We start from the raw sequence: 18102 nt of genomic DNA on the forward strand, positions 1-18102 counted from the left end.
ATTGTAAAGAACTGTACTACACATGTTTTTTTCATTAAGAAAAAAAAAGCTTCAGGTCCTAAGCAGTTTAAAGGTGTTGTCGTTTCGTGCATGGAAATTGTAAGAGCATACATATTTGTTTGAAAAACACTGTACCATCCATTCGGAAATTTTTCCTTGTACATACGTACAAGTGGTAATGGTACTGCCTAACAGTGCACTTGTTTTCTTTTGTTTCTTTTACCAGTTATGATAAATCAAATGTAAAATATCATTTTCATCAATCGTTCCATGTACAAGGTACATTTTCTGAATGACTACAATTTCATCACATAATGAATAACCAAACATAATGTAAAGTACGGTACTGCACATGTATGTTTCGTTAAGAAAAAAAGCTTAATCCTAAGCTTTCTGGTAATGTAGTTTCGTGCATGGCCATTGTAAAAGTATGCATATTTGTTTGTAAAACACACTACCACGCATTCGGAAATTATTCTTTGCACGGTACGTTCGTACAAGTGGTGAGGATACTGTCTAACAGTGTACTTGTCCTTTTTACCATTTATGATAAATCAAATATAAAATATCGTATTGTATTACATATATTTTTTCTTTGAAAAATATTTGTACGAAACAAAAACACAACCATTCAGAAACGTCCCTTGTACATATGCATGAACGGTAATCATACTGGTAAACATTTTACGTGCCTTCTTTTTTTGTCAGTGATTATTTGGAAACAGCAGATTTCTTGTTTGCAATGCCACATTCACATCAATGGCAATAGAAGAGACTTGCAATATTTACATATTATTTAATTGCCATGGCACAGTAAGTTAAGTTATGCCATGGTGTACATTTCGTGAAATGTTCTCTTTTGTTGAGGAAAATTATTATAGCAAACACACGTTCATTTCCACCTTTAGGCCTCTTTTGCAATGCCATTTTAATATAATTAAATTTATCAAACTTCAAACAGATTACCCTAACGTAGAACAGTAGTTTTTATTTATATATTCATGATCTTGTATTGGCAGTCGGTAGGCACTCATTTAAATCTAACTTACGAAATTACAATGTAACTGTTAATCCTAATACATAACAGTTTCGGTGTGCGGACGTAAATACCTAACTAACATTCATTTCTTAAACATATATTTATGTGTTACACATTACTTTATTTATTTCTGTTCCTGGGATTTCATACAAAAAAGCCCAAATCCGCTTACGCACAGTCTACTGTCCACGGTGCAACCAATGAAAACGTTGCATTTCTCGTATCAGAGTATGAGAATAGCAAGGCATCAAAGCAAAACGTCTCTAACATGTCGTTAGTTAACGGGCCTATAAAATCCCTTGAGCGAATATTAAAAGTTTAACAGGCTGCTAAGATTTTAGTGATGCGTTAACTATCAACTCGTTAAGAACGTTTTAAAGATGGTTGAGCGAACCGGGCATTAGACCATCACCTTGCAAGGGAAAACATTTATGGAAACAATTCACTTACCAAAGAGAAGGTGTACCCTTCTAAATGGAAAACGAGGACAAAAAAAAAAAAAAAAGTGCAAACAACATCTCTCTCGGTTGGTCCCCCTCGGCACATTCGCTGTGGGTTAGGTTTCAGCACGTTTGGAACGGACGGCTGTAGGAAATTGAATCCTATACAGTGGTTTGGTGTGTACGAGGTGCCTTCGGCAGAACGCCTTGCTGTGAAGGGACATACAACCATTACTGCTTACTTTGGAGCAACTGTTTGCTAATCACATTTGCAAACACAGGTGAGAACTCTGCTTATTTAGAAACAAACTGTGCTACAATTCTCGTTTGCAGCACTTGTACTCTGCTTAATTAGAAGCAAACTGTGCTACAATTCTCGTTTGCAGCACTTGTACTCTGCTTATTTAGAAGCAAACTGTGCTACAATTCTCGTTTGCAGCACCTTGTACTTTGCTTATTTTGGTTGCAATACTCGTTTGCAATACCTGAAATAACTCTGTCTCCTAATTGTTTCGTCTTTGAAAAGGATTACTAGGTTGCCCCCCTTCGCTCGCCATGCATAAGGGGCTCCCCCAACAAGTTGGAGGTGCAAACTCTCGAGACAGGATAATCCAAAAACAAGACCGAGGCAACTCAAGAAGCAATTCAGCCGATTCAAAAACATCCAGGGATCGCTCTCGATCTCCTCTTCAACTACAAAAGAAACAAAAATATCAAGAACAAGCACGCATATCAAAGTTCAATTCCAGATATACTGCACAAACCGATGGTCGCACTGAAGTAAATTCCACTGTCTACAACTTCCTACTGCAACACTACGACCCCAAGTATAGATCTCCTAAGCTGCTTCTTCAACAGTTGCAAAAATACCTCCCCCCGAGCACAAGTAGAACAAATTATATTCACCAGAAATGGCATCATTATAAAATCAAAAGATCCACAATTTCTCTCCACTCTGAGAAACAAAGTTTCGTTTGAAATTTTTGGACCTCAGGCAGCTCTTTCCCAACTGACACCCAAAACCGCCAAACAACCACCACCTCCAAACAAACCACCACACATGTCAGTGGTTATCAGAGGCGTAGATCCAGAACTCGCTGATCAAGAAGTATTAGAAGAACTGCGTTTGGAAGGCCATGAAGTCATAAAATGCGTTCGAATCCAGAACAATAATGGTCCAACTTTCCTGATGCGAATCATAACAGATTGTTCCAACACGATCGATCGCTTACTTCATGAAGGGGCTTATATATATCGCCAACGACACAGGGTTGAACCTTCACATTCAAAAGCACCCCTTCCATTACGATGCGAACGCTGCCAGAAATACAACTCCCACACTACGGCAAATTGCCCCAAAACACGTATCTGTGGCTACTGCTCTGGCCAACACGCAACTAAAGATTGCACGAATCTAAATGCACCACCCAAGTGTAACACGTGCAAAGAGGCTCAACCCTCATATAGTCATCGCTGTACTGCCCGTCCAAACCCTGAAGCATCACGTCCCGACCTGACTGTACCATTAAGAACGATGGACTCCACAACTCCACCACAAAACTCTTTGAAACAACCAGTGACGGTTGAAGATCTACTTCGATTCCAAAACATTAAATCTACAAAATATCCACCCATTCCTGCGCCAACATATATTACAACAAATAGTACTGACAGCTAAAATTCTTTTTCGTGTCCACCTGTTTGCTACTTATTCTGGTCCACACGTACATTTTCAAATTGTACCACTGGGAACAGAAGTCTAGGAACCTAATTGTTATTTATATCATTATGGCAGGCTGTATGCAGTATAATTTTCTATTTCTAAATATCCGATCATTGCCTAATCGAAAAGTTATATTGCAACACCTGCTTCTGGAAGAATCTGTTCACTGCTTTGCTCTAAACGAAACCTATCTCGCTCCAAAAATAAGCTGCCATATACCACCATACAATATTTTACGCCACGATGGTCCACCGGGCTTACGAGTAAATTGGAATAGATAGAAAATTACCGTATCGAACAGTTACCTTCCCACCAAACTTTCACTTACCAGAACATACTGCTAGTACCATCTACTTTCCATCCCGGGTCGTTACATTTGCTACCATCTATGTAAGACCAGGGGAGACTATTCCATACGAATTCTTTCAACATATCCAAAACCTCAGTAAACATTATATCATAGCAGCGGACATCAATTTTCATAGTCGCAGCATGCAAGACAAAACAAACTTTTTACAATTTCTGGACCAAAACACCACAGCGGAATTCCATGTACTGCCCAGAGCCACACGTCCGATAAGTAACACTACCCCTGACGTCGTTATAACATCAACATCTCTTAGCGCCTATCTGTGCTAGATTCCATTGGCAGTGATCATGATCCAGTAAAAATCACCCTAAATCTTGGTAACCGCAATATAAGCAGTAAAATACAACCCCGAAAAATCTGGTGTTACAACAACGCAAATTGGGAAGCATATAGTGCACAACTACAGCAAGCATTTTTTGACCCACTTCCAACACCAAACAATCCAGAGGAACTCGATACGGCGGTGGAACATCTTACGGCACAGATTACTAGTGTGGCAACCACTAACATACCTACTACTACTCTCAATAGTTACAAACCAAAGCTACCTCCGCAATATCTTCATTTAATCACGGCATCACGACGAGCATACAGGGATTACCTACAGACGAGAAATCCTGAATCCCTTAACATATACCGTCAATGGCTGCGTACAGTTCAAAACTATATAAAAGCTTATAAACAACGTCGATGGATTGAAACGTGCAACCAATTGAGTGATGAAAGCCATCCCACAAAATACTGGAAACGTTTCAAGGTGCTCACTGGACAATCCAGTAGTACCTCTTATCCAATAACAATTAATGACGCAGCTCTAAACACCGACACTGATAAAGCTCATGCCTTCGCAAATGTCTTGCAAGACACTTTCACTCCAACACGTCAACTAACTCCAAATCTCCGCCTCCAGACCAAAATTGACAGAGTCACCAATCCCAATAACAGGCAACTGCAACCCAGTAATACGCACGCTATTGATCCTAATAACGCTCTAACTGTTCCTATTACAACAGGCGATATTCTCAATACTGTGCGTAGGAAGAGAAACACTGCTCCCGGCTTGGACAATATTACATACGTATTGATTAAACAGGCCCCACTTGCATTGCTGTCATTTCTGGCCATTATCTACAATTTCATCCTCCGCACAGGATACTACCCGAAAGACTGGAAGATTTCGAAAGTTCTAATGTTTCCAAAGCCAAACAAAGATAGTACTAATCCCGCAAACTATAGACCTATTCAGCTCACATCAACCTTTAGCAAAATATTCGAACGCATCATTGTTCGACGCATACACATGCACTTACAAGCTCATAATTTACTTCCGTTGCACCAAGCAGGCTTTAGACCTCAACACAGTGTCCTAGATAATTTGTTAAAACTAACGACTCGCATCACAAATCATTTCAACACTTCCAAACCATCATGTCTAGTGCTATTCGACCTGGAGAAAGCATTTGACAAAGTGTGGCATACTGGACTCATTTACAAGCTCCATAAATTTCATCTACCGCTTTGCTATATCAGATTAGTCCACAGCTTCCTAACAAATACAGAAGGTCGTTCGGGATCTCTGAGGACAATGTTGGAAGGGTGATAAGTTCATGAAAACCCATGTCGCCACCAACGATCATGCTCAATTGGAAAACCAGCATTCCGCGCTATAGCCCGACAAAGTAATTTCCATTGCAACAGACTTTTCTGAAGAGTTATCATGTCCAACTTTTCCCACTCCTCTTGACAGGCTTTCCAGAGGCCATTGAGAGTGCGTGGACGTCTCTTTCCTAAGGCCCGTTTTAGGACTCCAAATGCACAGAAGTCCATGGTGACCCATCTGGCGCCTTGACCGGAATGTCGCTGTAAGGAATTGCACGGATGCCAGTTTCCACCTCCATTCGCTGTAAGAACAGACGAGTCGAACGGGAGGTATGGCTGGATGCTTTATCTTGGTGCACCCAGACCTGGTTTTTGGTACCCCCATTCAGTGCCGGGATATATATGTTATAAATGGGTGTTAAAACCTCATTATGATAGTACGTGGAGTTCACCTTCACATTAATAGCTACACGGCGAATTGCTAGCTTGCCATTATAGCAGTATCCAGCGATGATCATGAAACCCCGCGGACAACTTTCCTGGCATTCTCGATACAATGTTTGATAATTGTTTTTGTCGCGAGGGCGGTAGTAAATCGCGCGGGGTTTGTGACAGTCACTAAGGTAGACATATGCTTCGTCTAATGTCACCACATTTTTGCATCTCTCCCCTGCAAGATAGGTCTCATAGAGCTTTCTAGCGTTCGTGCGACGTTCCGCAATGTGACGAGGCAACAGCTTGTGAACTCGCCGCTTATGCCGCATTTCTAGTTGCAGGTCCTTCTTGATTATGGTGTTCACTGTTGACACAGATTCCAAACTTACGTGAGATACTCCTTTGGGGGGCAGGGTTACCACCTGACACAAGGGCCTTCACTTTTCTCACTATGTCCGGTGTACGACTCGTAGCTGCTTGTGGATTTGCCTGTTTCTTCCCCTGTGGAATTAGGCCAAGAAGGTCTTTGCCTTTTTTGTTCAATACCGCACCGATCCCGTTCTTCGATATCACAAAACCACGCTTCTTGCACATTCCTTTGATTGCCGAATAGCTATATTTAGCATCGGAAAGGGCTGTTATGTAGCCCTCCCAGTATGGTTCAATTTTCTTCGGCATCGTTGTAGGTAAATGGCACAACACTCTGCACACGCATTCTCGGTACTGACGTGACTCAGCATGCACAGTTTGGACGGACTGACGTTGATAACAGCGCCGCCAGCGGCTTTCAAAATCGTCACCAGAGATCCCGAACAACCTTCTGTAGGATCGCTTATGTCGCTGTAAATGGAGCAATGTCATACCCCATTTTCCCTTACTCTGGCGTTCCACAGGGTGCTGCATTATCACCACTACTCTACATACTATACGTTGCTGATATGCCAAAAAAAACAACACAAGTTTCTATCTACCAATTCGCCGACGACACCGCATTTCTCGCATGTTGTTCAACCATCCAAGCTATAAACAAAGCTCTCCAACCAGCTATAAACTCCTTCCAAAGATGGTGTGACACATGGCGTCTCACAATTAATGCTCTCAAAACACAAGCATTGGTGTTTCTACAGACAGGCTGTCGCTCGAAGATCCAAAGGAACCCAACATTATTAAACATCAAAATACGGGGAACTCCCATTCAGCCTACCACCACAGCAAAATACCTGGGAGTCATATTTGACTCCAAGTTAACCTGGAAACCTCACTTGCTCAACATTGTCCAGAAAGCTACAAATCGTCTGCGTTGGCTCAAACAGCTAATTGGAACATCCTGGGGACTCAACTCCCAGGTCGTCTTACATACCTACAAGGGTTTCCTTCGACCAGCAATTATTTACGGCCACACTGCATGGATATCAGCCCCAGACTCATTCTATCACAAACTACAAGTTATGGAAAGACACGCTCTTCGTTTGGCCTTCAGAGTAGTCCTACCAAGTCCTACACGACTACTGTACGAGCGAATAACCTTTCCCGAAATCACAACCCACATCGAAGCCATCCGTCACAAATATATAACTGGTCGAATGAACTCGCACCATCCACAACTTCTCAGCGCAATGTACGAAGATGCTCTACACGACTGCCTTCCTACATACCACTGCACACCATTACAGCATCTCTTAACCATGTACACCTTCCTGATAGATCCACAGCATCCAGACTATCAGCTATATAATATCCATCATCCTTCGGAACTACGGCACGTGATATTTCCAACACATGCCATACCATAGCAAATTATTACTTTCCTAACTGAAGTAAATTTCCCACTACCGTCACTGAATAAATAAGATCTGAATGAACTACCCTCAGAATAAGTAAATATGAACCACTCCAGGACTGAAAACACTTAGACCATCACCTTGCAAGGGAAAACATTTCTGAAAACAATTCACTTACCAAAGAGAAGGTGTACCCTTCTAAATGGGGGGGGGGGGTGTAAACAAAAATTGAATACCAGTGTATAGTTAGAGATTGTTTGATTATTGATTAGTCCATTGAACTCTTCGTCCTCACTATTGCCTATTTTGGAGGAGCACGAAAAGTTTCTATAAGTTGCAAAGAGAAACTGTGACGTTACAAACATGGCTGTTCGTTGTTAATTAGCCCAATTGTTTCTAGTTTTGCTATTATGAATACAAGTGTATACAATGTACATTACAGCCATGTTTATATATACATATATATATATATATATATATATATATATATATATATATAAATTTAGCTTAAATATACATATTAGCGCTTACTTCGAGCATTGCATTCTGTAAGCTTACAGCTAGTTATGAAAAGCTTGATGCAAGCATACTTAGCTTGCCATGGTGAGCTTGCAGCAAGCTGTCTGTGCTATCTGGATAACAATGACTCTGGCAAAATCGTGAAATAAAGCGCAGTCATTTGTTTACTCCTCTCGATTCACCTTCTCTCCTGACTTGTCGCTGTGTTGAACAATTTGTCACCGTAGGAACGGGGGGACAATGTAAGCAGCTGACTGCATCGCCCACGCTCCCTCCGCTTGCTTCAGTTTGTAAATTCGAGCCACAGTCTTGAAGGGAGAGTAAGGGAAAGAACAAAGAATCTCAGTAACCATGACTACCGAAGCAGTGCCCACCTTAAAAGTGTCCATCCACTTTTGGCGCCAACCGATCGAAATTATCTGGCGACTCCCCTTCACAATTCTAACCATTCACTGTACATATTTTCAAACAAACTTCAAGAAACCTGACGAACGGAATACGAGGCAACAGTAAAGTAACTTTGCCAATGAATTCAAATACCACAAGATCCTTCACTATGTAGCCAGAGCTGAGACATGAGATGTCAATAATTTACTATCATGTAACTTCCTATTTCATGTATCACTCAACGCCCCCGCACCGCAATGTAAAAATTTCAAATGGGCCTTGTAATGGAGAATGTTATCGAATACGGAGAGATACAAGAATTAAAAACCGTGTAAGGATTTCTTAAGTGTTCTAACTGATCTTAAATTTATCATTTTTAAATAACATTTGAGAAAATTCTCACCAGGTGGCCATCCCAGCGTTTACTTGAATCAAGTTTCCACCGAGTTTCCAGGTGGCCATCCCAGCATTTACTTGAATGAAGTTTCCACTGAGTTTCCAGGTGACCTTCTCAGCGTTTACTTGAATCAAGTTTCCACCGAGTTTCCAGGTGGCCATCCCAGCATTTACTTGAATCAAGTTTCCACCGAGTTTCCAGGTGGCCTTCTGAGCGTTTACTTGAATCAAGTTTCCACCGAGTTTCCAGGTGGCCTTCTCAGCGTTTACTTGAATCAAGTTTCCACCGAGTTTCCAGGTGGCCATCCCAGCATTTACTTGAATCAAGTTTCCACCGAGTTTCCAGGTGGCCTTCTCAGCGTTTACTTGAATCAAGTTTCCACCGAGTTTCCAGGTGGCCTTCTCAGCGTTTACTTGAATCAAGTTTCCACCGAGTTTCCAGGTGGCCATCCCAGCATTTACTTGAATCACGTTTCCACCGAGTTTCCAGGTGGCCATCCCAGCATTTACTTGAATCAAGTTTCCACCGAGTTTCCAGGTGACCTTCTCAGCGTTTACTTGAATCAAGTTTCCACCGAGTTTCCAGGTGGCCATCCCAGCATTTACTTGAATCAAGTTTCCACCGAGTTTCCAGGTGGCCATCTCAGCGTTTACTTGAATCAAGTTTCCACCGAGTTTCCAGGTGGCCTTCTCAGCGTTTACTTGAATCAAGTTTCCACCGAGTTTCCAGGTGGCCATCCCAGCATTTACTTGAATCAAGTTTCCACCGAGTTTCCAGGTGGCCTTCTCAGCGTTTACTTGAATCAAGTTTCCACCGAGTTTCCAGGTGGCCTTCTCAGCGTTTACTTGAATCAAGTTTCCACCGAGTTTCCAGGTGGCCATCCCAGCATTTACTTGAATCAAGTTTCCACCGAGTTTCCAGGTGGCCTTCTCAGCGTTTACTTGAATCAAGTTTCCACCGAGTTTCCAGGTGGCCTTCTCAGCGTTTACTTGAATCAAGTTTCCACCGAGTTTCCAGGTGACCTTCTCAGCGTTTACTTGAATCAAGTTTCCACCGAGTTTCCAGGTGGCCATCCCAGCATTTACTTGAATCAAGTTTCCACCGAGTTTCCAGGTGGCCATCTCAGCGTTTACTTGAATCAAGTTTCCACCGAGTTTCCAGGTGGCCTTCTCAGTGTTTACTTGAATCAAGTTTCCACCGAGTTTCCAGGTGGCCATCCCAGCATTTACTTGAATCAAGTTTCCACCGAGTTTCCAGGTGGCATCCCAGCGTTTACTTGAATCAACTTTCCACCGAGTTTCCAGGTGCCCATCTCAGCGTTTACTTCAATCAAGTTTCCACCGAGTTTCCAGGTGGCCATCTCAGCGTTTACTTGAATCAAGTTTCCACCGAGTTTCCAGGTGACCTTCTCAGCGTTTACTTGAATCAAGTTTCCACCGAGTTTCCAGGTGGCCATCTCAGCGTTTACTTGAATCAAGTTTCCACCGAGTTTCCAGGTGGCATCCCAGCATTTACTTGAATGAAGTTTCCACCGAGTATCCAGGTGGCCATCTCAGCGTTTACTTGAATCAAGTTTCCACAGAGTTTCCAGGTGGCCATCCCAGCGTTTACTTGAGTCAAGTTTCCACCGAGTTTCGAGGTGGCCATCCCAGCGTTTACTTGAATCAAGTTTCCACCGAGTTTCCAGGTGGCCATCTCAGCGTTTACTTGAATCAAGTTTCCACCGAGTTTCCAGGTGGACATCTCAGCGTTTACTTGAATCAAGTTTCCACCGAGTTTCCCGTGGCATCCTAACGTTTACTTGAATCAAGTTACCACCGAGTTTCCAGGTGGCCATCTCAGCGTTTACTTGAATCAAGTTTCCACCGAGTTTTCAAGTGGCCATCTCAGCGTTTACTTGAGTCAAGTTTCCACCGAGTTTCCAGGTGGCCATCCCAGCGTTTACTTGAATCAAGTTTCTACCGAGTTTCCAGGTGGCCATCCCAGCGTTTACTTGAATCATGTTTCCACCGAGTTTCCAGGTGGCCATCTCAGCGTTTACTTGAATCAAGTTTCCACCGAGTTTCCAGTGTTTACTTTTGAGTTTGTATTATAAGTAAGCAATAAAAATAAATATAATTTGATAACTGTGCAGTATTTACTTGAATCAAGTTTATTCAAATATTTGCTGTTTTACACAAATTTTTCTTCTTGTTTTAGAATTTATTTCTCCTTTCTTTTCGAGTGTTCTCGAAGGATGATCTTAATTTATTTGTCTTCTCTGATACTGCGTAGTATTTTACAATATTTCGCCTTTTAACATATTTTTCTCTTCTTACATTTTCATGTTGTTTATATTTGCTTTATGTTTTCACAGAATATTATGGTTAAGATACATCTTATTCCTGCGTGCCATCTCACGGACTCATTTTCTTGTAAAGTTATCATGAGAAGAAATAAATTACATATAATTTTAATATTTAAGTACATTTCCGCCACACTGCAATTTACAAATTCTTGACTACATTAGACATTAGTCTAGGAAGTTTTGTCGGAAGTAACTTTTGTCAAGATAATAATCCGCAGTGTTGTACTTTTTCCTATGTGTGATGAGTAGACCTCGGATTTTAGTTTTTTTGCCTATTTTTTTCCTTTACAGGTATGTAAGAAATAATAAGTTATGTCAACGCAACAACTGATGAAGTTTTATAGTGCCTAAAAAAACTATTTTGCTTGTTAGAACCTATTTTAGGTTTATGCGCCTAAATCAAGCCTTTTTTATGTTTTATATATTTTTAAAGGTTTTACAGGATTTTTATGTCACACAGAGGCATTTGCTGTGTTTCGTCACGAAAAAATTCAATGACGAACGTGTTTGAAACGTACTCTCTGTCGATTTCCATTCCTCCAAGTCCATGGTGATTTTTCAAAGCTCTTAACAAAGCAAAATGTCTGGTGCCACTGTTACCTGTGCAATCCAAAGTGTTCTGATCTGTGTGGTCTTGCGGGCCTCCCCCCTGGCGCAGTGGTAGCGTCATTGCCTTGTAATCAAGGGGTCCCGGGTTCGATACCCGTTGGAGGCACAAGTGGTTCGGATCCCACTTTAAACTGTAGGTCCAGTCCCGATTAGCCTTACTGTGCATAAAGTGGACTTAAAACACCAACTCAACTGTGTGGTCTTGCTCACATTCGCTTCACTTTGGTGCTTTGTTGCATTCACGCCTTGCAAACTAACATTTCAGCATTGAAGTTTGCACCACTGACTATGTTTTTGTTGAAAGATTATTTTCAGCATATAAGATGATCCTCACAGACAAAACTGACCGTGGATAACATGACATTTTTTCTTTGCGTAACTATATGGCGAAGAGTGGATTTTAATAGCAAATTTCCAATGGTAAGTTCTGCCATCGCCGTTGGATTAGGCAACACACATAACGTTATGCAAGATAGTGCGTATTTCAGTTTGCGAGTGTCCCATTTTCATTGTCGGTGACTATACCTAATCAGCATTTTTCAGGAATTTTGAACTATTTTAAGTTTTTTTTCAACCTACTTCAAGATTTTTCGAGCCTAACTTAACATTTTTAGGGCCTATTTTTTGTTTTTTATACCCTATTTTAGGGTTTTCGAACCTATTTTAGGATTTTTAGACCCTATTTTAGGAACCTAAAAATACACTTTTTAGAACCTAAAAATCTGAGGTCGAATGATGAGTGGTCTTGTAATAGCCTGATGCTATTTAACACCACTGTTCATGTTGCCATTGACCAAAACCAATGGCCCGAGTCCAAACCAGGAAAATAGCTCCAGACCATGACACTACCCCCACGTTCACTTGGGTGTCCGGTGACTTTTGGCTATATAGTGTGTGTGTTACCTTATACCATTTTGTCTTTCTTTTGTTAAACTTGTTACACATTTTCAGTGGAAATTGGTCTTAGAGTGAGTATTGAATGTCAACCTTTATATATATAAATAACTAATGAAGTTGGGTCCCACATATAACCCCTCCGAACTAAACTGTTTGACTCCCACATTGACTTAACCTATCACAGAGAAAAATGTTTGTTTGGATTAACCAAAAAAATTGTAGTGATGAAGAAATCGTTTGTTTAAATAGGCATCAACCAAACAATTGTTCACTAGTACCAAAAGATTTGGTCAAGTTCTATTTGTTTGTCGTAAACAATTTTTTGGTTACCAAAACCAAATATTATTTTGGTAAATCTAACAAAATGAAGCACATTTGTTTAGAAAAACCAAATAATTTAGTCAAAATTACCAAACGATTTGTTAAATAATTTATTCATAATTTTAGCTAGGGTGAATAGTTTGTAGAAAGTAACTGATCTCAAAATACACATTGAGAATAGAAAGTTCACGTGAACTATCCGATTTTGGAGCGTGTTTGTTTTTCTGCAGCACACTTACCTTCTACTTATATAGTCCAGAATCAAAAGGTTGCTCGTGAGCGATTCACTTTTATTCACTGCAGTACATTTTCTTCTTTAATTTGTAGCTTTGATGTTCACATATCTTTTGAAGAATGTTAAAGCACAATTTTTCATTATGATTGTACCATTATTTGTTGTACAAAAACTTATGTTTCTTGTACACATTTTGACAGAACCATCTAGCGGCCGGTGTAGGAAACTCAGTATAAACAAGTACAGTATATTCTGAGCTTTTTTCAGAATATTAGGTTACACAGCAACATAAAGACTCGCTTCGCGTAATTATCTATATACATGAGTTTCAATTTTCGACAAAAGATTTTCATACTACACTCGACGAAACTGGACAATCGTTATTTCAAATTCGGAAGCACGCTCACGCACATATAGTAAATTTAACCAAACGTTATGTTTCTCTTTACTTACATATGTATGTATCATTTTGTTTACGAGTACCATATTTTGTGTGACCAAATTTTTTGGTATTCTTAAACAAAATTATTTAGTAATTACAAGCAACATTTGGTTATCGGAAACAAAAAGCATAACCAAACAGCTCAACCAAACTTTTTTGGTAATTCCAAACAAACCAGTTTTTTCTGTGATATCTATTTAATCCTCTTCGCTCCGATTAACCTGCAAGCTTTAGAGAAACAACGTAAAATAACCAAAATACAACAATAATCTAGGGCTTGAAACTACACACAGAAAACTAAATGCATCATATTGATTGATGCATTAAAGTGTGTTTTATGGCTTCTTCAAAGAATCAGATTCACATTTGATGCATTTGGGTGCATTTTTGTATGTCGAGAAAGAAACACCAAAGTACATCATTTGATACAAGTGAGGATTTATTTCAGTCGAGATACATTTCAATGCATCAGTTGATGTTCCTTGATGCACCTTCCTGCGTCTTTCTGGATGATGCACTTAAACGTTTGGTCTAAGCTACAGAGTTTATGTAGCTCAGACGAAACGTTTAAGTACATCATCAAAATAGATGCATTCTGGTGCATCAAAACGCATCAACTGAAGCATTGAACTGTATCTCGACTGAAAGAAATCCTCACTTGAATCAAATGATGCACTTCGGTGTTTCTTTCACGACATACAAAAATGCACCCAAATGCATCAAATGTGAATCTGATTCTTTGAAGAAGCCTTAATCAATCGATGCATTCTGGTGCATCAATCCATATGATGCATTTAGTTCTCTGAGTGTACAATAACACCATTAGACATTAGATTGCACTAACATGTATTTCCTTAAATTATTATCATGTAGGCGGGAAGCGATCACCACATCACTATACACTCAACTGTTCGGTAATCAGGCCAAACGTTAACGTACAATAAAGTCATAAATAAAGGGCGTTTGTAGTCCTTAGAAGTCTCACTGCGAAAGAGCAGTCCTCACCGTTCTTACAGACCACAGCGTCGTCACTGGAACACATTCGCGTAAGACAAATTACAATCACAGGCTTATGTATTCAAGTCCTGCGGTACCTGGTGCGGTATTGGTGGAAGAGAAATTGAAGCAGTGTCTCCTGTACTAGTTGAATATTTTCCGTCGTGGTATTCTCCAAATGATTGCTCACACTTACACATACACTGGGAACAGTTGCTTTTCTATTACTACATTTCTGTCATTCTTTCACTTATCTTCCCCTCGACCCAAAGGCAGAAATGGCCTTCATAGAGTTTGTAGTTTTTTTCTGTGTAGTCAGTGAGCCTATGTTGGTTGCAGGGCACAGCCTGCTTCGCAGAGAGCGCAATGGAGTCCAATAGTGTGACGTCACAGCAGACGACTCGCTGGGACTGAGTCTTCACAACGAGAGAACGTGTTTTCTTCCTATCCAATTCAATGCTATTTTCGTTCGGAAGGGGTACATCAATGTAAGGATGTAATTTCGGAGAATACGTCTATATATAACATATACCTTACAGATGAGAATGTAAAGAATAAATGGAGTAGGAAGTCGAGTAAAGCAAATGCTCCAAAAGAAATCTCAGCCAATGGGCGTCGTCGGTTCAATCGCCCGAGGCTGCTGGTTTCCCACGATTTCCCACCATCCATAGCGGCAGCGTCGCCGACTTCAGATCGGCTGAACTTCGGGTCGGCTTCGGCTGTGCTCGGAAGTGGAATGTTTTGAAAATGCATGATTTTCTTACTCCGGTTATTCTTTACCTTATCCTCTGTAAGATATGTGTGATATATAGTAGTTTTCTCCGAAATCTCTTCTTTACACTGATGTACGCTACGCATCATATTTTCTTTTCATAACTGCTGTCACAATAATTAAAGCTACGCCTTCCGAAGGAAAATAGCATTGAATTGGATACGAAGAAAACACGTTTTCTCGTTGTGAAGACTCAGTCCCAGCGTGTCGTCTGCTGTGACGTCACTACTAATAGACTCCATAAGATATGAGGAACCCTGCGAAGTAAGGATCCAGACTTTCATCCAGTGTGCAAGCAAAGCATTGTTTCAAGAATAATTCCAGTTTTTCAGTTGGAGAGAGAGAGAGAGAGAGAGAGAGAGAGAGAGAGAGATGATAGTAACGTGAGACTCAAGAGCATGACAATATTTTAGTAGAAATGTAGGAAGTACAGAAGAGGTCAAAATTGAGGATGAGAACGTGGAGTAGATACTTGCATGTAATGATATGGAAAGGAAGGAAAGGAATGACATGGGAAGTGTGTTAAGAAAGTTATTGAAGATTAAGAAGTAAAGATTATAAAGGGTCTCACTTGTCGCACACATATTGAACACACTTCGTGTCCTGACGTTCTTGCGAGATTAATTAGTTGTTAGGTTTAGATCTCTTCGCATAAATAATAACTTTTGATCAATCCTCGAAGTAAAGCATTGTGTTCATGCTAAGAGAATTAAACCTAATAACGAAGGCATACCACAATGACGTCAGAACAGGAACTGTCTTCAATATGGGTGCGACAAGTGAGCCCCAGAGGATGATATAGAAATAGCATGTGAAGGAGTCCTTTGTAATTTGTGAGAGAGAAGATGAGGATGATATTGAAAGTATAGAGTGATGAATGAGGTGCAAAAAGAGAGTGAAGGTGAATGTGGAAGATAGACAAGAATGAAAGTGAGTTCTAACACAGATCAAGATGATTCCACAAAGCAGCTCAAGGGGATCACAAAGATTGATGGAAGATGTGTGAAGCGGTATACGTTAAGCCGTATGTGAAGTTTCTAATGTCTTGTTGTTAATGGCCAGAACATAAGAACAGAACCGCATGTACCCGAAGATGATTTAGTGAGATAAGGACAGTACAATGAATCACTTTGTTGGAACGTTCTGAAAGTTTGTCTCACACGTGGCACCTGCTTACAAGTTGACACACGCACGCACTACACTTGTTTCTGTTCACCACAAAAGAGCAGTTATTCCTTCTTGCATCCGCACCATTCACCCGGGCAAGGAAGACGCACTGGAGTAACTGCTACCCCCTCTCGTAGGTTTCGTCTTCTTAGAGCATCAGGACAGTTTCTGAGACAGTGGATCTGCTTCTTAAACTTTGCGAAAGCGGATATTAAACACTGAGATCTGAGGGAAGGGGGGGGGGGGTCTGTTGAGTAACTTAACTGGTTCGGTGGTTATCGGAATAGGCACTCCAAAGATTTTATGTACAAGAGTGTCCACTATTACGCAAGGGTCTTCGCACTGTTGCAGCTGGTCAATGTCGCCGATTCGAATCAACCGCTCAGCTCTTGCTCAGTGGCGCCACGGTGGCGAGGGATCGAAACCCGTGAAGGCCAGCGTGGAGAGGGTTGCTGGCGTTCGGTTGCAGGCCGGCCTTCTCCAGCTGCTGGTGCTGGCTCCGTATGGCGAACCGGTTCACGTGGACCGGTATCGGAACCACGATCTTGGTGCCCCCGGAAGTGGGTCCGCTCCCGCCGGAAGCCCTGGATCCGGACGTGAGCCCGGCCTTCACCCTTTTCCACTTGGCCCTCCTGTTCTGGAACCAGATCTTCACCTGCACCTCGCTCAGCTTCAGGCTGTGCGCGATCTGCGACCTCTCCGTGAGACTCAGGTACTTCTTGGCGTGGAACTCCTTCTCGAGCTCCAGCAGCTGCTCGCTGGTGAACGCCGTGCGGCGGCGCCTCGTCTTGCCGGAACCCTGGCCGCCGCTGTCCGTCTTCTCCTTCGCCGGTTTCCCGCCGTCCTTCCGCTCGAGAGAGGAGAACTTGTGCGCATGCGCGGGGCTCTCGCTGGAAGCGTTGCTGTCGGCCGCTCGGTGGGGCGATCCCATGTGACTAGTTCGTGAATCGGGGTCCGAACCTGTAAGTATAAGATGGGAAACATTGCTGTAGTCTTCTTACGATAATATTTAAACGTATTGATCCCCTACAAAGTACACAACATAATTTGACGTCGGGGGGAAAAGGTTGAACTGGTCCGTCGCCCCCTCCTGGAAATTGGCAATATTAATTTCAAGTTAAAAAAAGAGAAGAGCAGAAAGCTCCTTATTTTTATTGTTAATAACAAAAACATATTTCAGTTAGAAGATATTCGGACAAAATATCCAAAGAGAAAAACACGATAGATTGCAAAAACAAAAAAAATCAGTATAAGATACAAGAACAAGGTTACGTTTTCATATTCTACCATGTAAACCAAAGAATAAATGGTTCCATAATTTTCGAAAATGCAAAAATTAGAATTTTATGTGAGAGGTCACACAACATAACTTTATGACTAAAGTTTCCCTCTAACTCTTAAAACTTATTCTTAAACGAGTTGTGTAAAAGTTATTAATAAAATAGAATGACTATACATTCTCAGTACACTTTCTGCACGAAATGTAAAAAAAATCATGGAAGACAATTGTGCTCCATCTAGATGGAGTAACAAACTCTCCAGAAGGGCGTAGTAATAAAAAATAATAGTAGTAATAATAGATTTGAATGAGAATTGGTTTAATTTTATTATTTTACAATAATTATT

General features: G+C 41.1%; 1 protein-coding gene across 1 annotated transcript in view; it reads right to left on the minus strand.

The window, feature by feature from the left end:
- Positions 1-15502: 15502 nt before the first annotated feature.
- The window catches only part of LOC146004500 (uncharacterized), a 46976-nt gene continuing 44376 nt past the window's right edge, over positions 15503-18102 (minus strand). The window contains exon 2 of the mRNA XM_083143363.1: positions 15503-17436. Coding sequence (XP_082999489.1) covers positions 16859-17436 — 578 coding nt within the window. The 3' untranslated portion in view covers positions 15503-16858. The remainder of the gene's footprint in view (positions 17437-18102) is intronic.

This window comes from Lepisma saccharinum, chromosome 21 (assembly GCF_977018435.1).
Source record: "Lepisma saccharinum chromosome 21, izLepSacc3.1, whole genome shotgun sequence".
In the NCBI taxonomy this organism is placed as follows: Eukaryota; Metazoa; Arthropoda; class Insecta; order Zygentoma; family Lepismatidae; genus Lepisma; species Lepisma saccharinum.